At 51.0% G+C, this 25,034-nt stretch overlaps 2 protein-coding genes and 2 long non-coding RNA genes across 5 annotated transcripts in view; 2 read left to right on the top strand and 2 right to left on the bottom strand.

The window, feature by feature from the left end:
- The window catches only part of Cpt1a (carnitine palmitoyltransferase 1A), a 65,299-nt gene extending 60,625 nt beyond the window's left edge, over positions 1-4,674 (top strand). Inside the window, exons 17-19 of the mRNA XM_059263810.1 lie at positions 2,085-2,198; positions 2,432-2,524; positions 3,681-4,674. Of these exons, the coding sequence (XP_059119793.1) occupies positions 2,085-2,198; positions 2,432-2,524; positions 3,681-3,767 (294 nt within the window). The 3' untranslated portion in view covers positions 3,768-4,674. The remainder of the gene's footprint in view (positions 1-2,084; positions 2,199-2,431; positions 2,525-3,680) is intronic.
- Positions 1-8,978, bottom strand: part of LOC131911612 (uncharacterized) — a 16,392-nt gene extending 7,414 nt beyond the window's left edge. The window contains exon 1 of the long non-coding RNA XR_009379406.1: positions 8,793-8,978. This is a non-coding gene — a long non-coding RNA (uncharacterized LOC131911612). The remainder of the gene's footprint in view (positions 1-8,792) is intronic.
- On the bottom strand, positions 3,301-4,674 carry LOC131911607 (uncharacterized). The gene is made up of 2 exons (XR_009379402.1): positions 3,814-4,674; positions 3,301-3,704 (listed from the first exon to the last, which is right to left on the bottom strand). It is a non-coding gene; the product is annotated as an uncharacterized LOC131911607 (long non-coding RNA).
- Tesmin (testis expressed metallothionein like protein) lies at positions 8,516-25,034 on the top strand. Of its 2 annotated transcripts, XM_059263834.1 has the most exons (9): positions 8,520-9,020; positions 12,084-12,242; positions 13,878-13,998; positions 16,009-16,082; positions 17,069-17,160; positions 18,917-19,007; positions 20,748-20,885; positions 21,597-21,772; positions 24,180-25,034. In XM_059263834.1, the coding sequence occupies exons 1-9, from the start codon at positions 8,637-8,639 to the stop codon at positions 24,370-24,372; spliced, it is 1,428 nt and encodes a 475-aa protein (XP_059119817.1). In that variant the 5' UTR covers positions 8,520-8,636; the 3' UTR covers positions 24,373-25,034. The 2 variants fall into 2 exon arrangements, with proteins under 2 accessions (XP_059119807.1, XP_059119817.1); XM_059263824.1 differs by lacking the exon at positions 24,180-25,034 and having other exon boundaries at positions 8,516-9,020; positions 20,748-20,997; positions 21,597-21,761.

Raw genomic sequence — 25,034 nt, 5'->3', positions numbered from 1 at the left:
CCTGGAACTGGAGTTACAGATGGTTGTGAGCTGCCATGTGAGTGCTGAGAACAGAGGACCTCTGGAAAAGCAGCCAGTGCTTTTAACCTCTGAGCCCATCTCTCCAGTCTTCTTTTTTTGGGGGTTGAGGCAGGGTCTCACTGTGTAGCCCTGGCTACCCTAGAACTCAATATGTAGACCAGGCTGCCCTCAGACTCACAGAGATCCACTTGCCTCTGCCTCCCAAGTGCTGGCATCAAAGGTGTGTACCACCATGCCTGGCTTCATCTTTGATCTTAATATTTGTGAGTTTAAAAAAATGTAAAGTTTAAGATAGTGTCACTGTAGCATGAATCTTAAAAGTTCTTATTAATAAAATCAAACCTGAGGTCAGTTATTGGGGTCAATGCTGGTAGATCAGAGAGACAGAACAAGCCACAGCCATCTCACCTTGCCAATTCCTCAGGTGGTCCTGTTTCCTCAGACTGGAAGCTTCTGTGTCCTCATCCCAATGGCTCTCAGCTGAACTGCTGCTCGAAATCCTGAACGCTTAACCAGCCAAATGCTTAACCAGCCAAATGCTTAACCAGCCAAATGCTTCCAGTTTCTGGTCCTCATGCCTTATAAACTTTTCTGCTTTCTACCACCACTCCCTGGGATTAAAGGCTGCTTTCTGGGATTAAAGGCGTGAGTCACCATGCCTGGCTGTTTCCAATGCGGCCTTGAACTCACAGAGATCCAGAGGGATTTCTGTCTCTGGAATGCTAGGATTAAAGGCGTGTGCTAACATTTTCTAGCCTAAGTATCTTGTGGCTTTTCTGTTCTCTGACCCCAGATAAGCTTATTAAGGTACACAATATTTTGGGGAACACAATACCACCACAGTGTCACCATTGGTCAAGCTGTTCTCAAATTCCTGTGTTCAAATGATTCTTCTGCCTCAGCAACCTAAGATAGCCAGGACTAAAATCATGTGCCACTACATCCAGATTTCTAAAAAAGTTTTTTTGTTGTTGGGATTGTTTTTTGGGGTTGTTGGGGTTTTTTTTGTTTTGAAACCAAGTCTCTATGGCCTCAAACACACCACGTAGCCGAGGTAGCCTTGAACTGCAACCTCCCTCCACCTCCGAAGTGTTCAGCCTGGCTTTCCTGTCTTCTTGAGACAGGATCTCACTTTGTTGTCTAGGCTAGCCTTAACTAGCAATCTTCTTGTCTCTGCCTCCTGAATGCTGGGAGTACAGTTACACATCACCGTACTGGCTTTTAATGGTGGCCGAATATAGTAACTAGCTTAAAAATCCGTGAAAATCTAGAGGTGGGCTCTTAGAGACTGTCCCCGATCCCACTGACTGTCCTCCACCTCCTAAGTGTGAGGTGGTTTGGTCAAGGGGAGGCCCCTGCTCCCACACTTTAATCTTTGTTCGGCCCTTGGGGTCTTTTCCTAACTCCCTGTTAGGGGTCCTCAGGCTGCTGTCACAAAACACTCAGACCACTTGCCACTTGGGGAGGGATGGAGTTATCTGGCTTACACTTCCAGGTCACAGCTTCCCTGAGGGAAGTCTGGGCTGGAACGTAAGCAGGAACTCAAAGCAGAAACCATGGAGGAACACTCCTTGCTGCCTGTGCACAGGCTCACATTTGGTTAACTTTCTTTAAAAATATTTTTTTACATGTATCAGTGTTTTGCCTGTATGTATATATGAATGTGCATCACGTGTGTGCAGTGTCCAGAGGGATGTCTGGAGTAATAGATGGTTGTGAACCACCATGTGGGTGCTAGCAATCAAACCCGGGTCCTCTGCAGGAACAAGTGCTCTTAACCACTGAGCCATCTCTCCAGCTCTGTCCAGCTAGCTTCCTTATACAGAACACCCTGTCCAAGGAACAGAGCCACCTACAGTGAGCTGGACCTTCCTGCATCAATTAGGACAGTCTTCCACAGACACCTTCACAAGCCAAGCTGACACAATTACTCAGTTGAGAATATTTTATGTGCCGCCCCCCTCCCAACCAGGTGATTCTCAGCTGTGTCCAGTTGATAGACAATGCTCCCTAGGAGAAAGGGGTGGGAAAGTGTCATTTGGATATTTCTTGCTTTGTCACAGGTTTTGTCTGAACCATGGAGGTTATCCACAAGCCAGACTCCTCAGCAGCAGGTGGAGCTGTTTGACTTTGAGAAACACCCTGACTATGTGTCCTGTGGAGGTGGCTTTGGACCAGTAAGTACAGCCAGGCCTACCCACTAACTTCAAGCCCATCCCATTGTCCTCAGGCTGGCCTTGAACCCCTCATACATATCCAGGCTGGCCTTGAACTTACTGCTTCAGCCTCTCCAGCGCTGGGATTCCAGCGGTGAGGCCCTACTGCTGCCCAGTTTTATATTGAGAACAGGAAGTCCCTATACACATGACCTCATTTCCTAGTGATGAAAATGACCTTTCTCTCTCTGTAGGTTGCTGATGATGGCTATGGTGTTTCGTACATTATTGTGGGAGAGAATTTCATCCACTTCCACATTTCTTCCAAGTTCTCTAGCCCTCAGACAGTGAGTATATTGGGAACCCCTTTTTCTAGAAATGGGGTAATTTCCTTTGTGGAGGGAGCACATCTTTAACAGAAACATTAATTCAGGTTTATTAGCTTAGGTATTTTCACATAGATGAATTTTACTCATTTGAAAGGTGTATGTTTATTTCGTTTACCTACCTTTGCTGGTAGCAGTGGTCTTAAGTGTGTGTATGTGTCTGTGTGTGTTTCTGTCATTCTATTTTAAACAACTCTGTAAACAAGTTCTGACCTCACATGAACTTGGAGCTGTCTGAGGAGCCCCTGGGAACCTGTCTGATGGCCTCTGTAGCATCAGCCCTTATGCAGCCAATTCTACAAAAGTTTCCAGGCTGCCAACCCCCACCATCGACCCAGAGTCCTTGAGAGTGTGGTTCAGGAAGCCAGGTGTGAGGTGCACACCTGTAATCCTAGCACTACTTAGAAAGCTGAGGCATGAGGGTTGAGAGTTCCGAGATAGCCTGGGATAGAGCAGAGTGACAGGGAGGCCTCAGATCTGACCCATCCACCTACATAGCAGGTCACCTATGGGCTGTCCCCCGCTGAATGCTCAGGATGCTTTTCTCACCCCTTCAGTCATTCCCTCAGAGCTCAGAGAGTAGGAAGACAGGAGGCTGGACTAACCCAGGACAGAAGATAATGGGAAACTCTCTGCATTCCATTTCAGTTCTCTCTCTCTCTCTGTGTGTGTGTGTGTGTGTGTGTGTGTGTGTGTGTGTGCGCACATGTGTACACATGGGGGCAGGGAGCACTCAGTAACTATCTTATCAGTCTCTTTATTCCCTGGAGACAGGGTCTCTCTCTGGACTTGGAGCTCAGTTTGGGCCTAGGCTGTTTGATTAGCAGGTTTTCAGAAATCTTGCTGCCTCTGCCCCCATCCCCAGCTGGGTTAGAGGTAGGTAGGGCCATGCTGGTTTTTATGTGGGTGCTGGGGATTCAAACTCACGTCCTCAGGTTTGCACAAGCATCTTGTCCACTGAACCATCTCCCCAGCTCCTTTCATTTGGCTTTTGAAGATAGCCTTGCTATAGCCCAGGATGGGCTTGAACTTGATGCAGTCCATGCTCCTGCCTCCTCCTCTCAGGTGCTGGGATTTGCCCGGCTGCTGATGTGGTGTTCTGCTCTGTTTCCCTCAGGACTCGCACCGCTTTGGGAAGCACCTGAAGCAAGCCATGATGGACATTATCACCTTGTTTGGCCTCTCCATCAATTCTAAGAAGTAACCCTCCTGAGGCACGCGGAAGGAAAACGGACTCTCGTGATACAAACCAAATGAAGAATAGGCGTCGCTCCTGATCGTAGGGCAGGCAGAAAGTTGCTCTTCTAAAACTCAGTTTTCCTTCCAGAGGGTTTACCGTCTGTCTCCCTAGAACAACAGTAGGCTCCACCGTGTGAAGTGTGACCCTACGACATCCAGAGATGCCCTGGCTCCAGGAATATTGGGCACGGTCCCCTGAAGTCTTTCGAATCGGCTCCTGCTGGATGAAGGGATTGGAATGCTGGTGGATTCCTGGATTATTGGGGTTGCAGCTTCACACGTGTTGGAGGTGACAAGACTTCCTCGGGGTAACCTATAAATACCTGGGACTGGAGGGTGCCTGACTCCACCCAGGCAGTGCAAACGTCACCTTGTGCAGAGCGTCTTCGGAGCCAGCGGAGGTAACAGCTGTAGCTAACACACACGTAATGCACTAATGGAATGCCTGGGCTGGGGATTAAGGTTTTGCTGCGGGTGCCAGGCGTGGTTCCTTTGGGAGTCCGCATTTGAATCTCCACATTTCCAGGAAGCAGAACACCATTCCCTCAGTGTCACCACCCTCGCGGGTCTCCAGAACCCAGTGCCTTAAAGACGGAAGCCCCTTGGGAAGTGGGGCATTAGGAAGACTTATCTGTCAAGTCTCTGGGTGGATATGTGAGGATGTTGCTTCCCCTCACGGTTTCCTACATAGGGAAGTAAGCACTTCCCCTCCCCCCAGAAGACCAGGTCCCCGGTGAAGGCAGTGATGCTGGAGTTCCATTAAGCCACAAAACAACAGGCATGTGTCAGCAGAGGGGAGGGACTTGGGAGTCAAAGGCTCCATAGCTGGAGGCCAGCCGGAGAGTGTGGCTTGCTATGCTTGGCAGCTGGTGGCAAGGGGAGTAGGACCTTGGTCACTGAGTCAGGCATAGAACTGACACAGGCAGCCTCACAGGCAGCAGGAGACGAACACCCTGGACATCAATAGAATTACCTTCTAATCCCACCCAGTCAGAGAGGAGGCCTGCTCTCAATTCCATAGAAGACGAGGTCATTTTGGTGACAGACTCAGGGGTCTCAAGTGATGGGTGCTTTGTACCTAAATGCCATCCCTCAATGGGAGTGCCTTTCTTGAAAGCGCCTGATGGGCCGCAAGGCAATCCACACTAAGTCTGTGTGGTATTATGTAAACTTAAGCATAATGGATCCCTCCCCCCATCGCCATCCTGTCCTGACAAGCTTAGCTCTCGGTGTTTTCAATCATGTATTTATTTTTCTGACCACTTCAGTGTGCCCTCCGGCCTGGCTCAGTCCCTGCCCTGTGCTCACACTAGCACGAGAGTGGGGGCGGGGTGACCAGAGTGTCGAGAGGTGCTGGCTGAGAGCTTATGCATGTCTTATGCATATACATGTATAAATTTTGTAATCTAAAATAATCACACCTAAAAGGGCCAAAGATTTTTGTTTCCTCTTAAAAACAAGAAAACAAACGGCAACATAAATGCAAGAGCAGAAACAAACCTAAGTCAGAGCCACCTAAGGGTCGCTGTTCATGACCACTGACCAACCTGGGTTACCCCGAGGAGCCCTGCTAGTGCCCAAGCGTCACATTCCTCTCTCGGGTTTCCAGTGTCCTTGCTGCTCCTGAGCAGTTATCAATGCAATTCCATATTCCTTACAAGGCAGAAGGGTGGGCTTTCACTGTGTGTGTCGAAAGGAGGAGGTAAGACTATTATGTATTTAATTTAATGTTGAACAAAACCTAGTCTTACTGTAGCTGGTTTGAATTCGGTATCCTAATCTGTCCATTGCCTGTAAATACCATATGCTGTCTGGATATAAATCTTAGAAATGCATGTGTGAATGAGTGTAGCTGACCATTAATAAAACATTAATCCCATCTACTACAGCATTTGTCTCTGTCTCCTTCGTCATACTAATCATTGGGGGTTATATGATGAGTCCTGGCTTCTGAGCATGGCTTCCGGCAGTGTGGGGGACAGCACTGTCCATGTACTTGACTCAGGAGCAGCGTGCAGTGGAGCCCGCCTGCTGTCAATTCTCCAACCACTCCTTTGTGAGTGCCCGGCACCCCAGCAGGTGCTTAGTAGATGCATGTTACATGAATGATGGCTATGTTTCCTTTTCTCGGAATGTGTAATTGTGTGCCTGTGTGGCATATGCTCATGTGTGTACAGCTGTGTGGGTACATGCAGAGGCCAAAGGCGTCCTCCTCCATCACTCTCTGCCTCCTTCCTTTGAGACAGGGAACCTGGGCTTGCATTTCTTGGCTATGCTAGCAGCCAGCAAAGCCCCAGCAGTCCTGACTCTGCCCCGCCTCAGTGATGGGGTTACGGGCGAGCACACCTGGTCTTCATGTTGTCTGTGTCTTGCCTCCTGAGCCATCTCTCAGTCCAGTACTGAGTTTCTTCTGCAGGCTTTCCTGAACATCTGCTGTAGGCACTGAGAATGCAGACCCGACTCCCCACCTCCAGTTCTGGGTGTCAGCTCCAGTCCAAGACAGCCAACTGAAGGATGTTAAGTATTGTAACTCCAGTGAAGGCTGGGTATGATGGCATGGACCCTGAATCCCAGTACTAGGAAGGAAGGAAGGAAGGAAGGAAGGAAGGAAGGAAGGAAGGGAGGGAGGGAGGGAGGGAGGGAGGGAGGGAGGGAGGGAGGGAGGGAAGGAGAAAGAAAGAATTTAATTGAGATCAGTAGTGTACAAATGTAATCCCAGCACTCAGGAAGGCTGAGGCAGGAGGACTACTTCAAGTTGGAAAGCAACCTGGACTAAATAGTACCAGGCCAACCAGAGCCACACAACAAGACCCTCAGAAAAACTAAAACGGCTGATGAGATAGTTCAGTGGGTAAAGGCTTGCTGCCAAGCCTGACAACCTGAGTTTAACCCCTGTCTTAGGGTTTCTATTGCTACGATGAAACACCATGACCAAAAAAGCAAGTTGGGGAGGAAAGAGTTTATCTGGCTTACACTTCAGCATTGTTGTTCATCACTGAAGGAAGTCAGGGCAGGAACTCAAACAGGGCAGGTTCCTGGAAGCAGGAGCTGATGCAAAGGCCATGGAGGGATGCTGCTTACTGGCTGGCCTCCCATGGCTTGCTCAGCCCACCTTCTTATAGAACCCAGGACCAGCAGCCTAGGGATGGTACCACCCACCACGGGCTGGACCCTCCCCCATTGATCACTAATTGAGAAAATGCCTTACAGCTGGATCTCAAGGAGGTATTTCCTCAACTGAGGCTCCTTCCTCTGATGACTCTACCTGGTGTCAAGTTGACACAAAAAACAAAACAAAACAAAACAAAAAAAAAACAGCCAAGGCCAGGTGGTGGCGGTGCACGCCTTTAATCCCAGCACTTGGGAGGCAGAGCCAGGCAGATCCCTATGAGTTCAAGGCCAGCCTGGTCTACAGAGTAAGATCCAGGACAGGCAGCAAAGCTACACAGAGAAACCCTGTCTCAAAAAAACAAAAAACCAAACCAAAACAATAACAACAACAAAAACAGCCAATACAATCTCAGAATCCACACAGTGCAAGGTAAGAATCAACTCTCCACTCTGGAAAGTTTTCCTCTCCTTCAGACTCATGCCATGGTGTGTCTACACATGTACACACACATACACAATAACTGTAAATAAAAACAAAACCTGAAAGCAGAGGCTGGAGAGATGGCTCAGAGGTTAAGAGCACTGGCTGATCTTCCAGAGGTCCTGAGTTCAATTCCCAGCACCCATATGGTGGCTCACAACCGTCTGTAATGAGATCTGGTGCCCTCTTCTGGCCTGCAGGGATACATGCAGACAGAACACTGTATACATAATAAATAAATAAACAAATAAATAAATCTCAAAAAAAAACCCCAAACAAACCTGAAAGCAAAGACTTATGGTACAGGACTTTAATTCCAATTGCTAGGGAGGCTGAGACAAAGTAACAAGTTCAAAGGCAGAGTGTTTGCCTAGCATGCAGGAGACCCTAAATTCAATCTCCCATACTACATACATAAATAAATAATGAATAGATAAATAGGCTGGAAGATGACTCTGAGGTTAAGAGCATTTGCTGTTCTTGCAGAGATCCAAACTCACTTTCCAGCACGCATATGGTGACTTACAACCACCTATAACTCCAGTTCCAGGGGATCAAACACCCTTTTCTGGGCTCCTCAGGCACTACACACACACACACACACACACACACTCAAAATAATCTTGGAGAGACAGAGATCAGATGTCAAGCTAGGAGGCCCACTTAGCACTGCTTCAAATTCCTTGGAATCAGTTATGATTTTAACCTCAACTCTTGGGAGGCAGAGGCAGGTGAATTTCTGTGAGTTCCAGGCAGCCTGTGCTACCTAGTGAGATCTTGACTTAAAACAAAAACCGATGGAAATGATGTAAATACAGTACTCACGTATGAAATTTTCAAGAGTTAAAAAAAAAAAAAAAAAAGAACCACCACCTTGGGAGCCTCAGTTTCCCCACTGGGGGCAGGAGTAGTGGTTGATCCCTGGAGAGCGGGTCCCTCCAGCCTCCATCCAAGCACACAGAAAGGCTGCACTACCGGCCCTGCCCACCAGCCACAGCCCAGGCCTCGCCCATCATGCTCGGGCCCCGCCCACCACGGTCCAGAGCCCACCCTCCACAGCAAGGCCCCGCCCACCACAGGCCCCACCTACCACAACCCAGGCTGCTGTCAGCTTGGCCGAGGCCCCACCCACCACAGCCCTAGCCCCGCCCCGTCCTTAACGGTCAACGGTCCGCTCATCCTCTCAGGGTCGAGGCCAGCTGGGCGACCGGGTCGGGTCGCTGTTCTCGGGCCCCCACGACCATGGAGGACGCTCTGCTCGGAGCCATGACGGGCCCCGAAGACGAGCTGGGCGCCGAGCTGTTCGGGCCTGAGCGCGGGTTTACGGACGGGCTGGCGCTGAGCCCCGCGGCGGGTGCGGCCGAGCGGGATGAGCTGCCTGTGCTGGCCGACGCCTACCTGGGCGCCACCGAGCCGGGGGAACAGCTGCTGCGCGCGCTCAGCCCCTCGCCGGGCGCCGAGGTACCGGCCGCCCTGCTCGGCGACTTCCCGGGGCTGCCTGAGCTCCGCAACCCAGACGACGCCGCGCCGCCATCCGCCTACAGCGTGCACGTGCTATCGTCGTTACTTCCCGGGGCGCGCGGGCCCGCGCTGTTGCCGCTGAGCGCAGGAGTGCGCGTGATCCCAGTAAGCGCCGGCAGGGGGCGCCGTCGCGCCGTGTCTCCGCGTGCAAACCCCGGGGTCTGGTTCCAGACCGCATGCTCACAGGGGAGTCCGGGCGATGCGCCGCCCCGCGAGAGTGCCTCTCAGTTTCCCTGTCCGGTCTTTTCCCCTGCAGGTGACTGTGCCCCACTAGAACAGTTGCCATCACAGTAGGTGTTTGTATTGGACACCTGCTTAGCATCACATAGCCAGGGAATCATTCATTTCTGGTCTGTTGGACTTGTGTGTTCCCACCCCGCCCGGGCGGGGCGAGGGGTGGAGCCCAGGGCTTTTTGTGTACTCTAAAGATTGTCTTCAGCCTAGTCCTATAGGTTTGGGTTTATTCATACATACTTGTTCACACCAAAGACTTTAATTTATTGAGGAGCTGATTGATGATTTTTCCTCCTCTGTAAAATAAGAGATGGTTCTTCAAACCTATGTAATGGATTCTGAATGAATGCTACTTCTCAGTCAGCTACTATTCCTTGAAATTGCTATGTAGCTGAGAATGACCTTGAACCCCTGATTCTCTTGCTTCTACCTCCTGAGTGCTGGGCTTACACCCACATTTATACAATGCTGGGGATCAAACCCAGGACCCAGTTCATGCTAGCCAAGCACTTCCAACTGAGCCACATGCCCAGCCCTTCTGCTTTCTTGCCAAAATGAAGGAATCAGCTCTTTAAAGGAAGCCCAGCACATGTGTTAACCCCCAATAAAACCCAGCTTGGGAAAGAAAATGGGTTCCTCATCCAGTCAAGTATGTCAGGTCCAGAGTAAGCTCTCACGGGATAGTTTTTGAATTGCTGTGGAGATGACAGGAGCCTGGCTTTGTAGAGCATAAGTCACAGCTGCTGGAGCTCAGGGTCCAAAAATCCTGTTCCCTGCTTAATTTAAAGTTCCCCACAGGAACTTTAGGCCAGCCTTACCCTGAGGCAGAGGCCTGCCCCTCAGTGTCCAGTGGTTCCAGATGCCAGCAGCCCCTTTACCATTAGTGGAAGCTTACCGGGCACCTTGTGTCTGATGGTCCTGAGCCCTGCTCCCTCCCCTAAGAGGGAAGAGGGGAGGCAGTGAGCAGAGGGGAAGAGGGGAGGGGGAGGAGCCAGAGGGGAAGAGGGGAGGGGGAGGAGCCAGAGGGGAAGAGGGGAGGCAGTGAGCAGAGGGGAAGACAAGGTCTCCTTCAGTGTAATCCAGGGTTAACAGATCAGTGGGTGACAAAACAGAGACTCAGCTTTTTGAAAATTTTTAAAGATTTTTTAAAAACATGTGTTTGTCCACATGTAGGCACACTGTGTGCATGCAGAGCCCATGGAGGCCAGAAGATAGTGCCAGATGCCCTGAGAGTGGAGTTACCACAGTTGTGAGCCACCATGTGGGTGCTGGGAACTGAATCCAGGTCCTCTACAAGAGCAACAAGTACTCTGAACCGATGAGCCGTCTCTCAGGTCTCTCTTTGAACTGTTGGAGACTATGTCCTAACTCATTATTTAAAAAAAAAAAAAAAAAAAAGATAGGACATGGGAGGTGTGTTTACCCTTTAAACAAATGGAATTGTTGTTTCTATTCTATTAGCTATTCAGAGGGAATCACTAACATCTTTTTTGTAGACCTTTTGTTTGTTTTGTTTTGTTTTCTGTATTTTATAATTTAATTTTACATATCAGCCACGGATTCCCCTGTCCTCCCTCCTCCTGGGCCCCCCCTCCCCTTCCCCCCCAACCCTCCCCCATTCCCATCTCCTCCAGGTCAAGGTCTCCCCTGGGGATTCAGCTCAGCCTGGTAGATTCAGTCAAGGCAGGTCCAGTCCCCTCCTCCCTTTACTCAGGCTGAGCAAAGTGTCCCTGCATAGGCCCCAGGCTCCAAACAGCCAGCTCATGTGCTAAGAACAGGTCCAGGTCCCACTGCCTGGGGGCCTCCCAAACAGTTCAAGCTAATCGACTGTCTTACTTATCCAGAGGGCCTGATCCAGTTGGGGGCTCCTCAGCTATTGGTTCATAGTTCATGTGTTTCCACTAGTTTGGCTATTTGTCTCTGTGCTTTTTCCAATCATGGTCTCAACATCTCTCGCTCATACAATCCCTCCTCTTTCTTGCCAGTTGGACTCCCGGAGTTCCACCTGGGGTCTGGCCATGGATTGTTTTGGTTTTTTGAGGCCGTTTCCTGCAGCCCAGACTGGCCCTGAGCTCTGTATATGATGATCTTAGACTCCTGCTCCTCTGTACTTCTAGCTCAAAGGGGCTAGGATTCCAGGTGTAGGCCAGCCCACCTGGCTCTCTCTGTGGGAATCCCTCCCCTACAAGTCCATACATTTAGGTTCAGTCTCGGAAAGTAGGTTTCTGCTATGAAACAAATGGTTCTGATATTTGGTGATGATGGAGAGGCCAGCAATTGTGTGTTTGTGGGTCCAAGGAAGTCATGTCAGTGAGACTCCAGTGAACTAATTCTGGCGAGCTCCCAAGGCAGCAAGCACACACAAAAAAGTAAGTTTTCTGCATTTCCATAAAATTTGAAATGTCTAAGTAAGGCTGTCACTCAAAATCTAGCTGCGCTTTGTCTTCTAAGGTTGGGATCACTCAAATTTGACGTACGTTTTGTGATCGTTGAGACCTTTCAGCTTTTAAATCCCATTGCTTCTTAGTAAATGTAATTTTGTCTTGTTTATTTTATAATTAGATTTATTCATTTGTGTGTGGCTGCAAGTGCCACAGCGCACACGTGGCAGTCAAAGGACAAGTTACAGGAACTGATGCTCTCTACCACGTGTGTCCTGGGGACCAAACTCGAGTTGTGAGGCTGCTCTTCCCTACTAAGCCATCTTCCTGGTCCTGTTTATTTATTTCTGATGCAGTCTTCTCCACCCTGGGACTGATGACTGTCCTCAGAGGCCTCTGTCCTGGGGCTGCTCGGCTGGAGTATTCCCTTTCTTTCTCACAGGGGAAAATGGTTGCAGTATAGGCCCAGCACTTTGCTCTGACTTGAGTGTTCTGTGTGCTAACACTGCAGCACATGGCCCTGTGCACTCTGTCATGGCCACTGCTTTTCCAGGTTGAGATCAAGGAAGCAGGTGGCAGTGTGCCAGGCAGCAGCCCCGAAGACTCAGCCTTCCAGACCCCTCTGGCTCAGGAATCCTGCTGCAAGTTCCCATCATCCCAGGAGGCAGAGGAAGCTTCCAGCTGCCCCCGGAAGAAAGACTCCAACCCTATGGTAACTGTGGGGGAAAAAAGACATCATTCAGCCTGTCAAAGACCCCTGTCCACTGTCACTCACCTGCTAAGTCAGCATTCTTTGCTTGCCCATCTACAAAGGGGGAGAGTAAACTTGAGCCCTCCACCTTTCACCTCTCACCTTTCACCCCCAAGATTCTCATCTCCACCCCACCTCAGAAAATCAAATAATGATTGGGACATTACTGTGTCCCATAGAGGAGTCGCCGTAAGTCACACTGTGCATGTAGAGTCCAGAGTTAGGAACTGAGGTGGCACTAGGGACAGTCTAGGTTTGCAGTGTTAGTTGGCCCAAGGCTGTGCTTCTGCAGCCTTCCTGCCTGCCTCCAGGTTACCAGCAACACTAGTGTGTAGGGTGTGGGGAGTGTACCCGTATGATGTCATTTCCTTCTCCCCCAGCTCTGCAGGCAGCCCTTCTCTGCCTGTCTTAGCCCTAGGTGTTGCATGGTGTGCTTCTAAAACTGCTCAGGGGACATCAGGGAGTCACCAGTGCTTCAGCCGAGCTTGGGCTACACACGTAGTGCGCCCTCAGAGCCGTCAGCAGCCCCAGATGAGGCCTGATCGAAGGCAGACTGTGCCCCAGAAATACTGGAAATAACGTCCTTGTGAAACCTGTCTTTGGGGTGCAAACACTGATACCCCTCTGTGTCCGAGACTTATTTGAAACCCCAGGTTCTGATGGCAGAGCTTTCCCACGACCTTAGAGAAGCCATAGGACAAAGGACTCTGACTCCCTCTACACTGTAGGGTGGCACCCGCAATCTCTGCCTGAGGTGTGAGCCATGCCCAGCCGAGTGCACGCTGGAACATGGCTGCATAGCCCTCTGAATACAGCGGTGCAGGGTGCTGGCCTCTCCAGTGTCAGGACGACATGAGCGTTTGCCCCGGAACCTGCTTTTCCTCTTCTAGCAGGTTAATGGGCGCTATTCAGATGACCTCGGTCCTTTGTGCCTGTTTGAGTGCTCCTGCCCCAGTGTCCACACCACACCCTAGAGCAGCTGGGTGTGCAGGGCGCTCCATCCCCCAGCATCTGGATTGGTGGCCCTGATGTGCAGCTGTCCGTGGTTTGCTGAAGATTGGCAGTCAGAACCCAGATGGGGTCTGGCAGCATTTGTCAGACCCCGTAAGCTCTGCACAGTTTCTCAGGAGTTTCCAGTCACTGACTTTATCTTTCTAACTGGATTTAGGGGAAATAAAGTCAATGGGCATAAAACCCCCTGTTAGACAGCAGCCTGGTTCTGTGACAGGAAAGAACACACAGCAAATTAAAGCTAATTCTACAGATGTGCGCAGCCCCCAAGGGTCTCAGAGTGAGAAATTGGGGTTCAGGAGACAGCCCAATCCCTGTTCACAAGGCTGTGGATTGAAGGCCATCAGGAGGGAACCCCTGTCCACAGGCACGTAGTCCTTCAGAGGATGCAGGAGCAACTTGAGTGTGTGGAAACATCACAAGAATGTGTGGGGTGAAGGTTAGGGACAGCAGTTATTGTAGAGGAAGACAGAGAACACACCCACCTTCTCCCTCCCCCCATTAAACCCCAGGGGGAAGTCCGCAGATTTCCTCTGTTCCTGCTCCAAGCTGGAGTCCCTCCCCGTCTTCACCGTGTCATTTCAGGTGATCTGTCAGCTGAAAGGAGGTGCCCAGATGCTCTGCATAGACAACTGTGGCACGCGGGAGCTCAAAGCACTCCATCTGCTTCCTCAGTATGACGACCAGAACAGTTTCCCACAGTCAGGTACCACAGCACAAACCCGGCCGCTGCCGCCCTGGCTCACACTGGAGGTGGGAAGGGAGGGAGCAGCAAAGGAATCTGTTAGGCTTTGTGTCGAAGAATGTGAGGGGCTAGGAGGAGGGCTGTCAGTAGCTGGCAGGCCAGCCTAGGCTCCTCACCAAGAGTCCCAGCCCAGTGAGAGACCCTGCCTCAAAGACAGAAAAAATGAAGAAGAGCGTCTGAGGTTGTCCTCTAGCCTCCACATACAAGTGCACACATGAGCACCATAGCCCCACAGACACGCACACGTGTGCATGCGCGCGCGCACACACAGACACACAGGGAGAGGGAGAGGGAGAGGGGGAGTGTAAAACAGGCCATTAGTGTATTAAATGAGTTTTTGGACAAACCTGGACAATAGAAGTCAGAGAATGGAACAAAATCAACCACCACAGCCTAATCTGTCCAGACCACATTAAGCCTTCTTGTCTGGCTTCTTCCACTGCCTTGCCTTCTAGCAAGTGGCAGCTTTCATCAGGGTGGCTCTGCTTCGATCCTCCAGTCAGGGCAGAGGTGGCTTACCTGAAACATCAGCCTGCCCCATGGAGGCCGGGCTGCTCACATGTGCTCTAAATTACTGGTGCTTTAATGGAAACAGTGTGTGATCAGTAAGGCTCATCCCTCTGCCTTCATCATCAGGAGTGACCTGATAGTCACCCAGCCAACTCCTCCCATGACACCATAATCAACAAATGACCCCAAAGGCCCTCCCCTGCTGCTTGTAGCACACCTGTGGCCTCCAGTCTGTCTCACTGAAAGGATACAGAGGCCCAGGGCAGGAAGTAGATGCAGGCTGGAGGGCTGCAGGGAGGAGGAGGAGGACACACTAGCTCTATGGGGCTATACCCGGATGGAGCCTTTGGACCAAAGTACAAGTGGTTTCCTCTAGAGAGCTTAGAAAGCATTGATATCCTAACAAGTTAGGCAATGAAGAGAAAAGGAGATGCATCAATTGAAAGTCATGGATCCAACAGTTTGGATCCAAAATGGATCCAGCCAGGAGGTGGTGCGCACGCCTTTAATCCCAGCACTCGGGAGGCAGAGGCAGGCGGATCTCTGTGAGTTTGAGGCCAGCCTGGCCTACAGAGGGAGATCCAGGAAAGGTGCAAAGCTATACAAACCCTCTCTCAAAAAAAAAAAAAAAAAGATCCAAATCACTAGACTTCCATTGAAAGTATAAAATGACTCAAGGTGTCCAGTAAATTCACTGTGTCATGTAAGGGCGTGTTGGTACGTGGTGTTAGAAGCTGGGTGTTAACATTTTTTCAGTATAGTAGACCTCTGCAATGCTCAGGCCAACAGCTTTATGATTAAAAAAACAGCTAAGACTATAAAAGTTTAAAAATTGCAATAACCCAGCTGGGTGGTGGTGGCACACGCCTTTAATCCTAGCACTCAGGAGGCAGAGGCAGGTGGATCTCTGTGAGTTGGAGGCCAGCCTGGGCTACAGAGTAAGTTCCAGGAAAGGCTCCAAAGCTACACAGAGAAACCCTGTCTCAAAAACACACAAAAAAATTACGATGACCCAAAAGGATCTATGGAAAAATCACAAACCCCAGGGGTAGTGATGCGTGTGTGTAATCCAACACTGGAAGGTGGAGACAGGAGGACCAGGAGCTCAAGGTCCACATACATGGTGAGCTGAGTACGGGCTCTCCGAGACCCTGTCTGAAAGCAAGGGGTAGGAGAGATGGCTTAGCAGTCATGAGCGCTTGCTGCTCATCCGGAGGCCCCAGCTCACACCCACTTCATGTGGCTCACAAACTGCCTGTAACCCTGCACTCAGGGATCGGACACCCTCTTCTGACCTCTGTGGGCATCTGCACACACACACAACATATACTCACACATACCCACAGATGCATAAATAAAAAATTAAACACACTGACTACATCAGGATAAGTTAAATAGCCTTGCCCGTGGACCCCACTTTTCGATGCTTGCTGTCAGTTCATGTCAGTTGTTTTCCTACAGATCTCCCTAAGCCAATGACAACTTTAGTGGGAAGACTTCTGCCAGTGCCAGCAAAATTAAATCTCATCACACAGGTGAGTCATTAGTTCCAAACACTGATGTCGTCTCCTGGCAGTGTACTTGCTGCATGTACTTCTGAGGTTCTACAGGTTAGTGAGAGCCAGGCCTCCTGACACATGCCTGGAATCTCAGAAGTTGGGGAGTGGAGATGTGAGGATCAGGAGTTCAAGGTCATCCTCATCTATATAGCAAGTTCAAGACCAGCCAGGGTTACATAGAACCTTGTCTTAAAAAACATCATCAACATCAATAGTGAAATAGTTACTATATATTTGTCCCTTCACACCTGTGTCAGACCCTAGACAGAAGACCAGCAACAGGGCCGTGAGGGTCTGGAGACTGTGGAAAAGGGCAGTAGTCACAGCATTACCCAGGAGTCCCTTAGGTTCCCATGGCTGGCCCTCCACCTGAACAAATGCAAGATCAGAGAGATGTGCTAGCAAAGGTGTGGGGAGGAATAGAGGGTGTCCATCTGAGTGTTGACAGCCAGGGATGTTTTTGGACAGGTAGGCAAGGTATGGGTATAGGGATGGAGTCCAGCTACAAAGTCTAAAAAATAAATGAACAGTGTTTGCCAGTGAGACTTAAGGTCTCTGTTATTTTGAGAACCTAATACTTTGGGAACACTTCTAGTCTGTGGACATTTGTAACTAATTGTGTTTTCAACTACTTGTTTGTGGACACAAAGTGCTCCAATGACAGTGTCAGCAGCCTCCAAGTGACAGCCGTACACACTGTTCCCTATTTTGTCCTTGCCGCCCTGGGCCCCACCCACCCTGACTGTTCTCATCAGCCCCATGGTCAGAGACTTTGAACTCGGGGGCCCTGGGCCTGGATCTGGCCAAAGCTATAAGATGGTCTCAGCCTGTAGGCTCCAAGTCGGTGGGCTTGCTGTGGCTATGAGGCCTGGCCATGGGATTGTGACTTCCACCTGTAGGGACTGCTGCTGGCACTTTACACACACTCTGAAGAGACCATTGTTGCTTTTGCCTCCATGCAGGTTGATAATGGAGCTCTTCCATCGACTGTCAGTGGAGCTGCCTTCCCCTCAGGACCCACTATGCAGGGGCCACCCAAAATAGCTCTGGCTGGGTAAGGGTTAAAATGGGAAGCAACCACTGCCTTTAATGCAGGGACCCAAGATGCTGTGTGTAAGATGCACTTCCTGCTGCACTGTAGAATTAGCTTTGCTGGGAGATCAGGGTCATCTCCCCTCCCCAGCAAGGCCACTGACCTTCCTGTGGGTACATCAGTGAGGGCCTGGCTTCTCCTCCACTCTCTGCTGTCCTGTGCATGTCCCAGGGTCCCCTGGCTGTTTGTAGCTCTGTCATGGTTTTTCCTGTACTCGGGTAGTGCCACACTGTTTCTTCTTGGCAGTCATTGATACAGGACTCATAGAGGCAACTGCTTATGTGGATGACCTTTGCCCCATCATTTCACAGAGCAAGAAGGGGCCTCTCATTGGGCTGAGGGCCTCTTCCTCTTTGAGGCACACTCTGAAATGGGGGCTGATTTGTAAATGGGTATATATAGTTTACAGAGCAGGGTTTTTTGTTTGTTTGTTTTAGGGTGTTTCTTTGTTTTGAGACAGGGTCTCTCTGTATCCCTGGCTGTCCTGGAACTTACTACGTAGATTATGCTGGCCTGGAACTCACAGAAATCCACCTGCCTCTGCCTCCAAGTGCTTGGAGTGACAGGCCTGGTCTCATGCAGCTCAAACTGACTTCAAACTTGCTATGAAGCAAAGACTGGCCTTGAACTTCTGATCCTCCTGCCTCCCTCTCCTGAGAGTTGGGGTGACAGGCCTGTACTCCCTCTTCTTTCCCACGTTAGGACACTGGGTCATTCGGAGACTGGGGCTCACAGCACTGGTATCTGAGGCGCCAGCTTGTCTGAGTCCCTTGAGTTTCTCGAGTTTCTGCTCACCTGGTCACCTTGTGTTCTGTGGCTGCTTTTTCCTGTGGATTTCATCAGCGGGGTGTTTAGGTGAAGGAATTCTTTGCAGTTTGGCGTGAATGAGCTTCCCCAGAGAGTGTCTTCACTTCTCCCCAGAGCTGTGGCTCCCAAATTGTACTCTCCAGCTCCAGGGTCTGCTGCCTATAGAGGGAACATGGAACAGGACATCCAGGCATGTCCTTGAACACTCTTACCTCTTCATAAGCACCAGGGCAGGATGACCCAGAAAGCATTGCCCTCAGCCACCCTGGAGCAATGTAGATCTAGAGTGGCTGCTGGCAGGTACCAGAGGCGGCAGGTGCTTCGCTGACACAAAGGAACACCACATTCAAGTGGTGACTTCCATGAGGTTTCCCAGGTAACAATGGGAGTAGACTGATGGCAGATGATGCCAGTACCTTGTACAAGAACCCCTAGATGAGCGTGGTGCAGGAGCCTGAGACCAGGGAGAGCGCCATGCCCAGCTTCTCCTTGCTGCCACTGAGGTTGCTATGCCAACTTGACTTGACATGACAGGTCAGGGCTGGTGGCAGAGGGGAGCAGTGCTGCCCAAAAGGAGAAGCCACACTCTGGGAAGAGGGGGTGGCAGCTTGGTAGTCCCCTCACTGCTGTGCCAGGGAGAGGAGAGGAGAGCAGAGGGCGGGAGTGAGATCACAGACAGCATGTCCTCCGGGAAATGGTGCTGATTTGCAGACTGCTGTGTTATAACCAATGGCTTTACTAGTTTGTCTTTCTCCTGTGTTAGTCGTAAGACATCACACCCCCACCTCCAATTCTCATTTTCATATGAAAAGTCCAGAGGAAGCCCCTAAACTGGGTCACCTGTCCTCGTATGCCTGTGCTTACCTCAGGCTGCCCGTGCCTGAGGACTCAGTGAGCCTTTCCTTCCCAGATACTGCGACTGCTTCACCAGCGGAGACTTCTGTAACAGCTGCAGCTGCACCAGCCTCCGCCATGAGCTCGAGCGCTTCAAAGCCATTAAGGTAATGCACTGCACAGAGCTTTGCCGGTGAACGGTCTCCAGAGTCCGGTTCAGGCAGAAGCCCAGACGGATGCAGTGACCCGGGCTCCAGTGATACCCAGCAGCTAGGGGTGCTTTGGGGCTGCAGCCGAGTCTGGGAGGCTCTGACTCAAGAGCACAGAGTCTGTCTTGGCTCAGGGCTCATAACTCTGGGTAGCGCTGTGCAGGGAGGTACAGTGTATCACCTGTGGGTGGGAAGCACTTGGTTGGGCCTCATAGACTTTAAACTTTGATTCCTTTAGCTTCAGGTGCAAGGGGATCTAGGCTTTCTCAAGGGGCAATGAAGCTGCAGGCTGACTGCAAGATCCTGCTGCATCTATGCCTTCCTGTGGGCCTAAGGACCAGGGAATGGGAGGTATAGCTAGGCTGGGCCTGACAATTTCTCCAGGGAAACATTTCCAGGGGCCTCAGGAGCCATCAGCTGAAGCCCAAGGGTATCCTGTTCAATGGAACAAAAGGACCCTGAGCCTTGAATCTGTCTGGTTTGTTTTTCCCCAGAACAATTTCATTCCTCCTCTTGAGTTGCAGGTACATCATTTAGAACTATTAGCAATTCTGAGATGGCCAGGCCCAGAGGAGAAAGAAAATGGCCATGCCCTGAGCTTCATGCCCACCCCAGATTCATGCCCCAAGCTTCATGCCCCCTCCCAGATTCATGCCCCGAGCTTCATGCCCCCTCCCAGATTCATGCCCCGAGCTTCATGCCCCCTCCCAGATTCATGCCCCGAGCTTCATACCCCGAGCTTCATGCCCCCCCAGATTCATGCCACAAGCTTCATGCCCCCTCCCAGATTCATGCCCCGAGCTTCATGCCCCCTCCTAGATTCATGCCCCGAGCTTCATGCCCCAAGCTTCATGCCCCCTCCCAGATTCATGCCTCCGAGCTTCATGCCCCCTCCCAGATTCGTGCCCCGAGCTTCATACCCCGAGCTTCATGACCCTGAGCTTTATGACCCCGAGCTTTATGGCAGTCGATTGTCACTTCTTATTTAGCAGTGAGTGTAATCTGTTACTGTGAGTTTAGGGTTCTCATGTGCCAGAGATGGAAACATGGCTTGATACAGCTGCTCTGAGAAATGATTAGCAGACGTTCTGACGGCTGCATGTTTGCCTAGATGTCACCCAACCCTAACACACAGCCAAAAATTTAGAGGAAACCCTCACAGAGACTTGCCAAGCAAGTTCCCAGCAGCTTCATCCATAATAGACAAAACCTGCCATAAGCCCACAGCCCATCAGTGGAGGGATAGAGCAACTGCCAGCTGGGTGAACAGAATGCCACTCATCAGAGGGAAAGACCAGTGGTTCCCTCCAGTGAAGGAGTCATGTTGGCCTCACCCTTGTTCTGAGCTGGTACACATTGTCTACCTGATGACCCCACATCTTTAAGCTCCCAAGTTTGCCAGCAGGATGAAATGAGAGACACCATGCAGCACAGAAAGATGCTGGGTGTTGGTGTGAGCTCTTCTATGCCATGGCCTCACCTGCCTCAAGCAAAGATGCGAGGCATGCTGGGAGAGTGCCCTGGTCTCCTACAGTGCGTATGCCTAGCTGTCAAATGCAGAGAAAGGGCTCAGGGCTTTATCACAGAAGTGTCCTGAGGCCCCAGCTACCTCAGTGGCTACCCTGTGTGGCCTTCTCTTGCATGGGGCCTTGCTTCTGGCTCCCACACATTTCCTGATGTTCCCATATTCTCTCTTAGGCATGTCTTGATAGAAATCCTGAGGCTTTCCAACCGAAAATGGGGAAAGGCCGGCTGGGCGTTTCGAAGCTGAGACACAGCAAAGGGTGTAACTGTAAGCGCTCGGGCTGCCTGAAGAACTACTGTGAGTGCTATGAGGCAAGTGGCAGCTCCCGGAACAGTGGAAACATCCAAATAGCTTCGTGGTTAGATGTTTACTGTGATGTAAAAAGAGACTCACAGTCCCTGTCCTTCCTTCCCGAGCGTGATGGTAGGTGCTGTCAATTGGACAGTCTGGAGTCACCTGGGAAACAGGCCTCTGAGTGTGCCTGTGGGGATAACTTGAGGTGGGAGGAAAGACCTGCCTACTGTGGGTGGCACCACTCCCTGGCTTGGGTCTTGGACTGTGTGCGTGGAGAGAGGGAGCTGAGCAGCAGCGGCGGCAGTGGCATTCATCACTCTTGGCTTCCTGCTTGTGGATCCCATGTGACCAGCTCCTGTCGTCTTGACCTCCTCTCCATGCTGGAGAGAGGAAGCCCTTCTTCTTCCAGTTGCTTTTGTTCAGGGTATTTTTATCACAGCAACAGGAAACAAAACTAGACACTGTTCTGCTTCTATAGGCGGGTCTCCTATAGTTCAGGCTGGTCTGGAACACAATCCAGACCAAGGAGGATGACCTTGAATTTCTGATCCTACAGCCTCCACCTCTAGAGCATTCACTACTACTGCCATGCCTGATGCTCTCCCTGGTGAAGCCTCTAGGATTCATCTGACTAATCTGAGCAAGCAGATGGGCAAAGGCAGATGTGAGTGCTGGGTGGCTTGTGGGGGGGGAACCCTGATTTCAACAAAGCATTTTTCTATCATCAGGCCAAAATCATGTGTTCTTCAATTTGCAAATGCATTGCTTGCAAAAACTATGAAGAAAGCCCAGAACGAAAAATGCTGATGAACACACCCCACTATATGGAGGCCGGGGACTTTGAGGGCAACCACCACCTGTCCCCAGCCATGTTCTCAGGACCTCCAAAACTGAGAAAAACTAGGTAGGTGCTCTGAACAATTAGACTGGGGTGATTCCGAAGGAGGTTTAGAGACCACATCTGCGTTAGCTGGAGTGTGCAGGGCAGGAGGGACAGGAAGATGGAAGTCCACTGTGCTGGGCGTACACACACACACACACACACACACACACACACACACACACACACGGCTTCTTAGCTTGCCCTTTCTTTCCCTTTGCCCTGTCTGTGTGTCCCTGTTTGTACTTACAGGCTCTGCCCACACTGTTAGCAGGACTAGTGGTATTCTGATGTCTCTGAATGAGGTCAGAATCCTGCTCGATCTGGAACAAATGGATACTGGGTCCTACCCCTCCCTTTCAGCTTCCCTCCCCTTCCTCTTCTCTTTCCTCCTCCTCGCCCATTTTCTAGGCTAAGGATGGAACCCAGGACCTCCCTCTTGCTAGGCAAGCACTTTCTCACGCCTGACCTTTCTTTACTGTGGACAGCAGCACAGATGTGTCTTGGACACATGCCGAGCTCTTAGCTGAAGGGACTGTGGTTGGATGTCTTCCAATGAGTAGTTCTGAAGCCACACTAATCTTAGTCTCCCAGAGGCTGAGACATCATTTGATCATATTAGACTTGATTTACCTCTTTAAAAATATTTTTTCCAGGGATTGGGAAAGGTGGCTCTATAGGTAAAGTGCCTGCTGTACAATCATGAGGACCTGAGTTCAAATCCCAGCTCCCATAAAAAGTCAGGCTTGATGGCCTGTGCTGGTAATCCCAGTACTGGGGGTGGAGACAAGATCCCTGGGGCTCACTGGCTAGCCAGGCAAGCCAGTCAGTGAGCTCTAGGTCAACCAATGAGAGAGACTATCCTGAAAAATAGGGTGGACCTTCTGGGGAGACCACTCAGTGGTCAAGCCTTGCTGTGAAAACTGTGAAGTCTGGGTAGCTGTGGCAGGTGCCTGTAATCCCAATGCGTGGGAGGCAAGGACAGGGGATCCTGACTCAATGATATGTATTTATCTCCAAGTATAAAGTGTAAAAATGATCAAGGAAGACACCCAGTTTCAACCTCTGGCCTCCACATGTGCATGCAGTTACACACATCCATACACACGCACCATACACCACACGTGTGCATACATGCACACACACTGCAAAACCTAACCAACCAAAGGAAGAACATTCCTTTAAATGCCATGCAGTTGGTCACCCAGGTGTCACAAATGAACTGTTCATTCTGCAAAGCCAAACTCAGGCTTATTTGGTTAAAGATGTGAGATGTACTCTCACGAAGCCTGCATCCTCCATGACACTCTCCTCCTCCTGGGACCAGCCTCCTCTGAGGTTGTCTGAGGGTGTCACTGTGAGCCCCACTCATAGGTGCCTGGGTAAGTCTCCCTGTTCCGGAGCTCAGAGAGGAAATGGCCAGCCCTAAACAGAGCAGACCAGGCCAAGACTCTTCAGGGTGTCCAGGGTGAGGTGACCGCATGGTATGCCCACAGGTGTGACAGCGGAGTCTCAGCCACACAGCACTTTGCAGCTCTCAATGCCCTGCAGGAAGGTCCTGCAGACCTCAGGCTGGCTGCCACACTGCCAGCTCTCCTCTGCTGACTTATCGGGGAGCCGAGAGCAGCTGCAGACGGTCTGGAAGTCCTACATGGCCGAGCCCTGTGTGACCTGGGCCTTTGCCCCTGAACACATGAGCCTCTAGGTCTGTCAGTAGCCGGGACACTGAGCAGGGTCCCTGGGCTGCTCTCCCAAGGCCGGCCTTCACACCTTCTTCTGTTTAGTTCTTTATTCCTGGTGTGTTAAGACAGCATCTCTCCCTCTAGCCCAAGCTGGGGCACAGGCCTGGGCCAGTGGGCTTGGCACAAACAAAGGCCTTTTATTAGCAGAAAGGGACATGCTCCTTTTTAAAAATTGTGTTTGGGGAATTTCATGCATGTGTAGAATGTGTTGTGATAGTCCCCCTCTTGCTCTCTTTTCCCTCACCCCATCCTGCTGACCCTCTTCCCCGGAACTAGTCCTCGTCCTCGTGTGTGTGTGTGTGTGTGTGTGTGTGTGTGTGTGTGTGTGTGTATGACTAACTTTTTGTGTTTAATTAGGGCTTCTCACCTGTGAAGGGGATGTGGTTATTTACTAGGACATGGACTATTTACCAGTGGCTACATCCCTGAAGAAAATGTCCCTTTTCCTCCAGCAGCTATTAACTGCCAATCACTCCTCAGAGAGGGCTGGGGCCTCATGAGCCCCTCCCCCACCCATGCTAGGCTATTGAAAGACCCAGTCCTGTGCAGGATCTTCTGAGATGTTTCCTGGGCCTTGAAGGGAAGGTGATGTAGGTGTCCCTTCTAGAGGCCGTTGATCCTTGAACTAGAGTGATCGGGCACTGCCCTGCTGAATGGGGAAGGCACTGAGTGGCTGTGTCTCTCATCAGGCAGACCTTCTCCTGTATCTCCTGGGAGGTAGTGGAGGCCACATGTGCCTGCCTGCTGGCTCAGGGCGAGGAGGCAGAGCAGGAGCGCTGCTCCCCAAGCTTGGCCGAGCAGATGGTCCTGGAGGAATTCGGAAGGTGCCTGTCACAGATTCTCCACATCGAGTTCAAGTCCAAAGGGCTGAAAATTGAGTAGAGTGCAAGCTGGTAAAGGGGAATGCCCGTGCCAGCCTCAGCTCTGGGGAGTCTGCACCTAGGAAGGTGATGCCAAGAGACAAGCAGGAAGCCCTGCGACATGGCCAGGCCAGCCAGCCATGAGGGCTGAGCCATCCCTCTGCTCAAGGCACCCTGAAGTGCAGGCAGGCAGAACTGCCCCGGGGGGTGGACACTGGCCCTCCTGTCTCTGGGGAGGCTCTCTGGCCCCGCCCCCCGCCCTGCATAGACGAGGGTGGCTTTCTGGTTTTTGTTACGTGTTCACTTTTCAATCCGCTTAGTGGTTTCCCCATTCAAGTTGTTATGAGCCTGCTTCAAGTCTCCGAGAACAAGGCTCTGCAGGTCAGGTGGCCAGCAGGGGTCTCCCAGGCCAGGCCATGACAGCAGGGTGCGGGAGGGGGTCAGGCGGGAGCTAGTTTCTTGTGAAGTTCTGCTTGAATTGAGAAAACGTTCTCCTGTCCAAGCCTCACTCCTTAATCACTGTTGCACTGTGGCCTGCAAAACAGTCTAGTGACCAGCCTGCCAACCCCAGCAGGTGAGGTGACTTAGTGTGCCCATGGTTTGCGTTCTGTTGTGAGAGTGAACCTTCTAGGTTCCCAGTTGGACCTAGGTTAGTAGCTGAAAATACATTTGTCTCAATAGCCA

The sequence above is a fragment of the Peromyscus eremicus genome, chromosome 1, assembly GCF_949786415.1.
Source record: "Peromyscus eremicus chromosome 1, PerEre_H2_v1, whole genome shotgun sequence".
NCBI classification, from domain to species: Eukaryota; Metazoa; Chordata; class Mammalia; order Rodentia; family Cricetidae; genus Peromyscus; species Peromyscus eremicus.
This window is presented reverse-complemented; position numbering and strand designations above follow the sequence as displayed.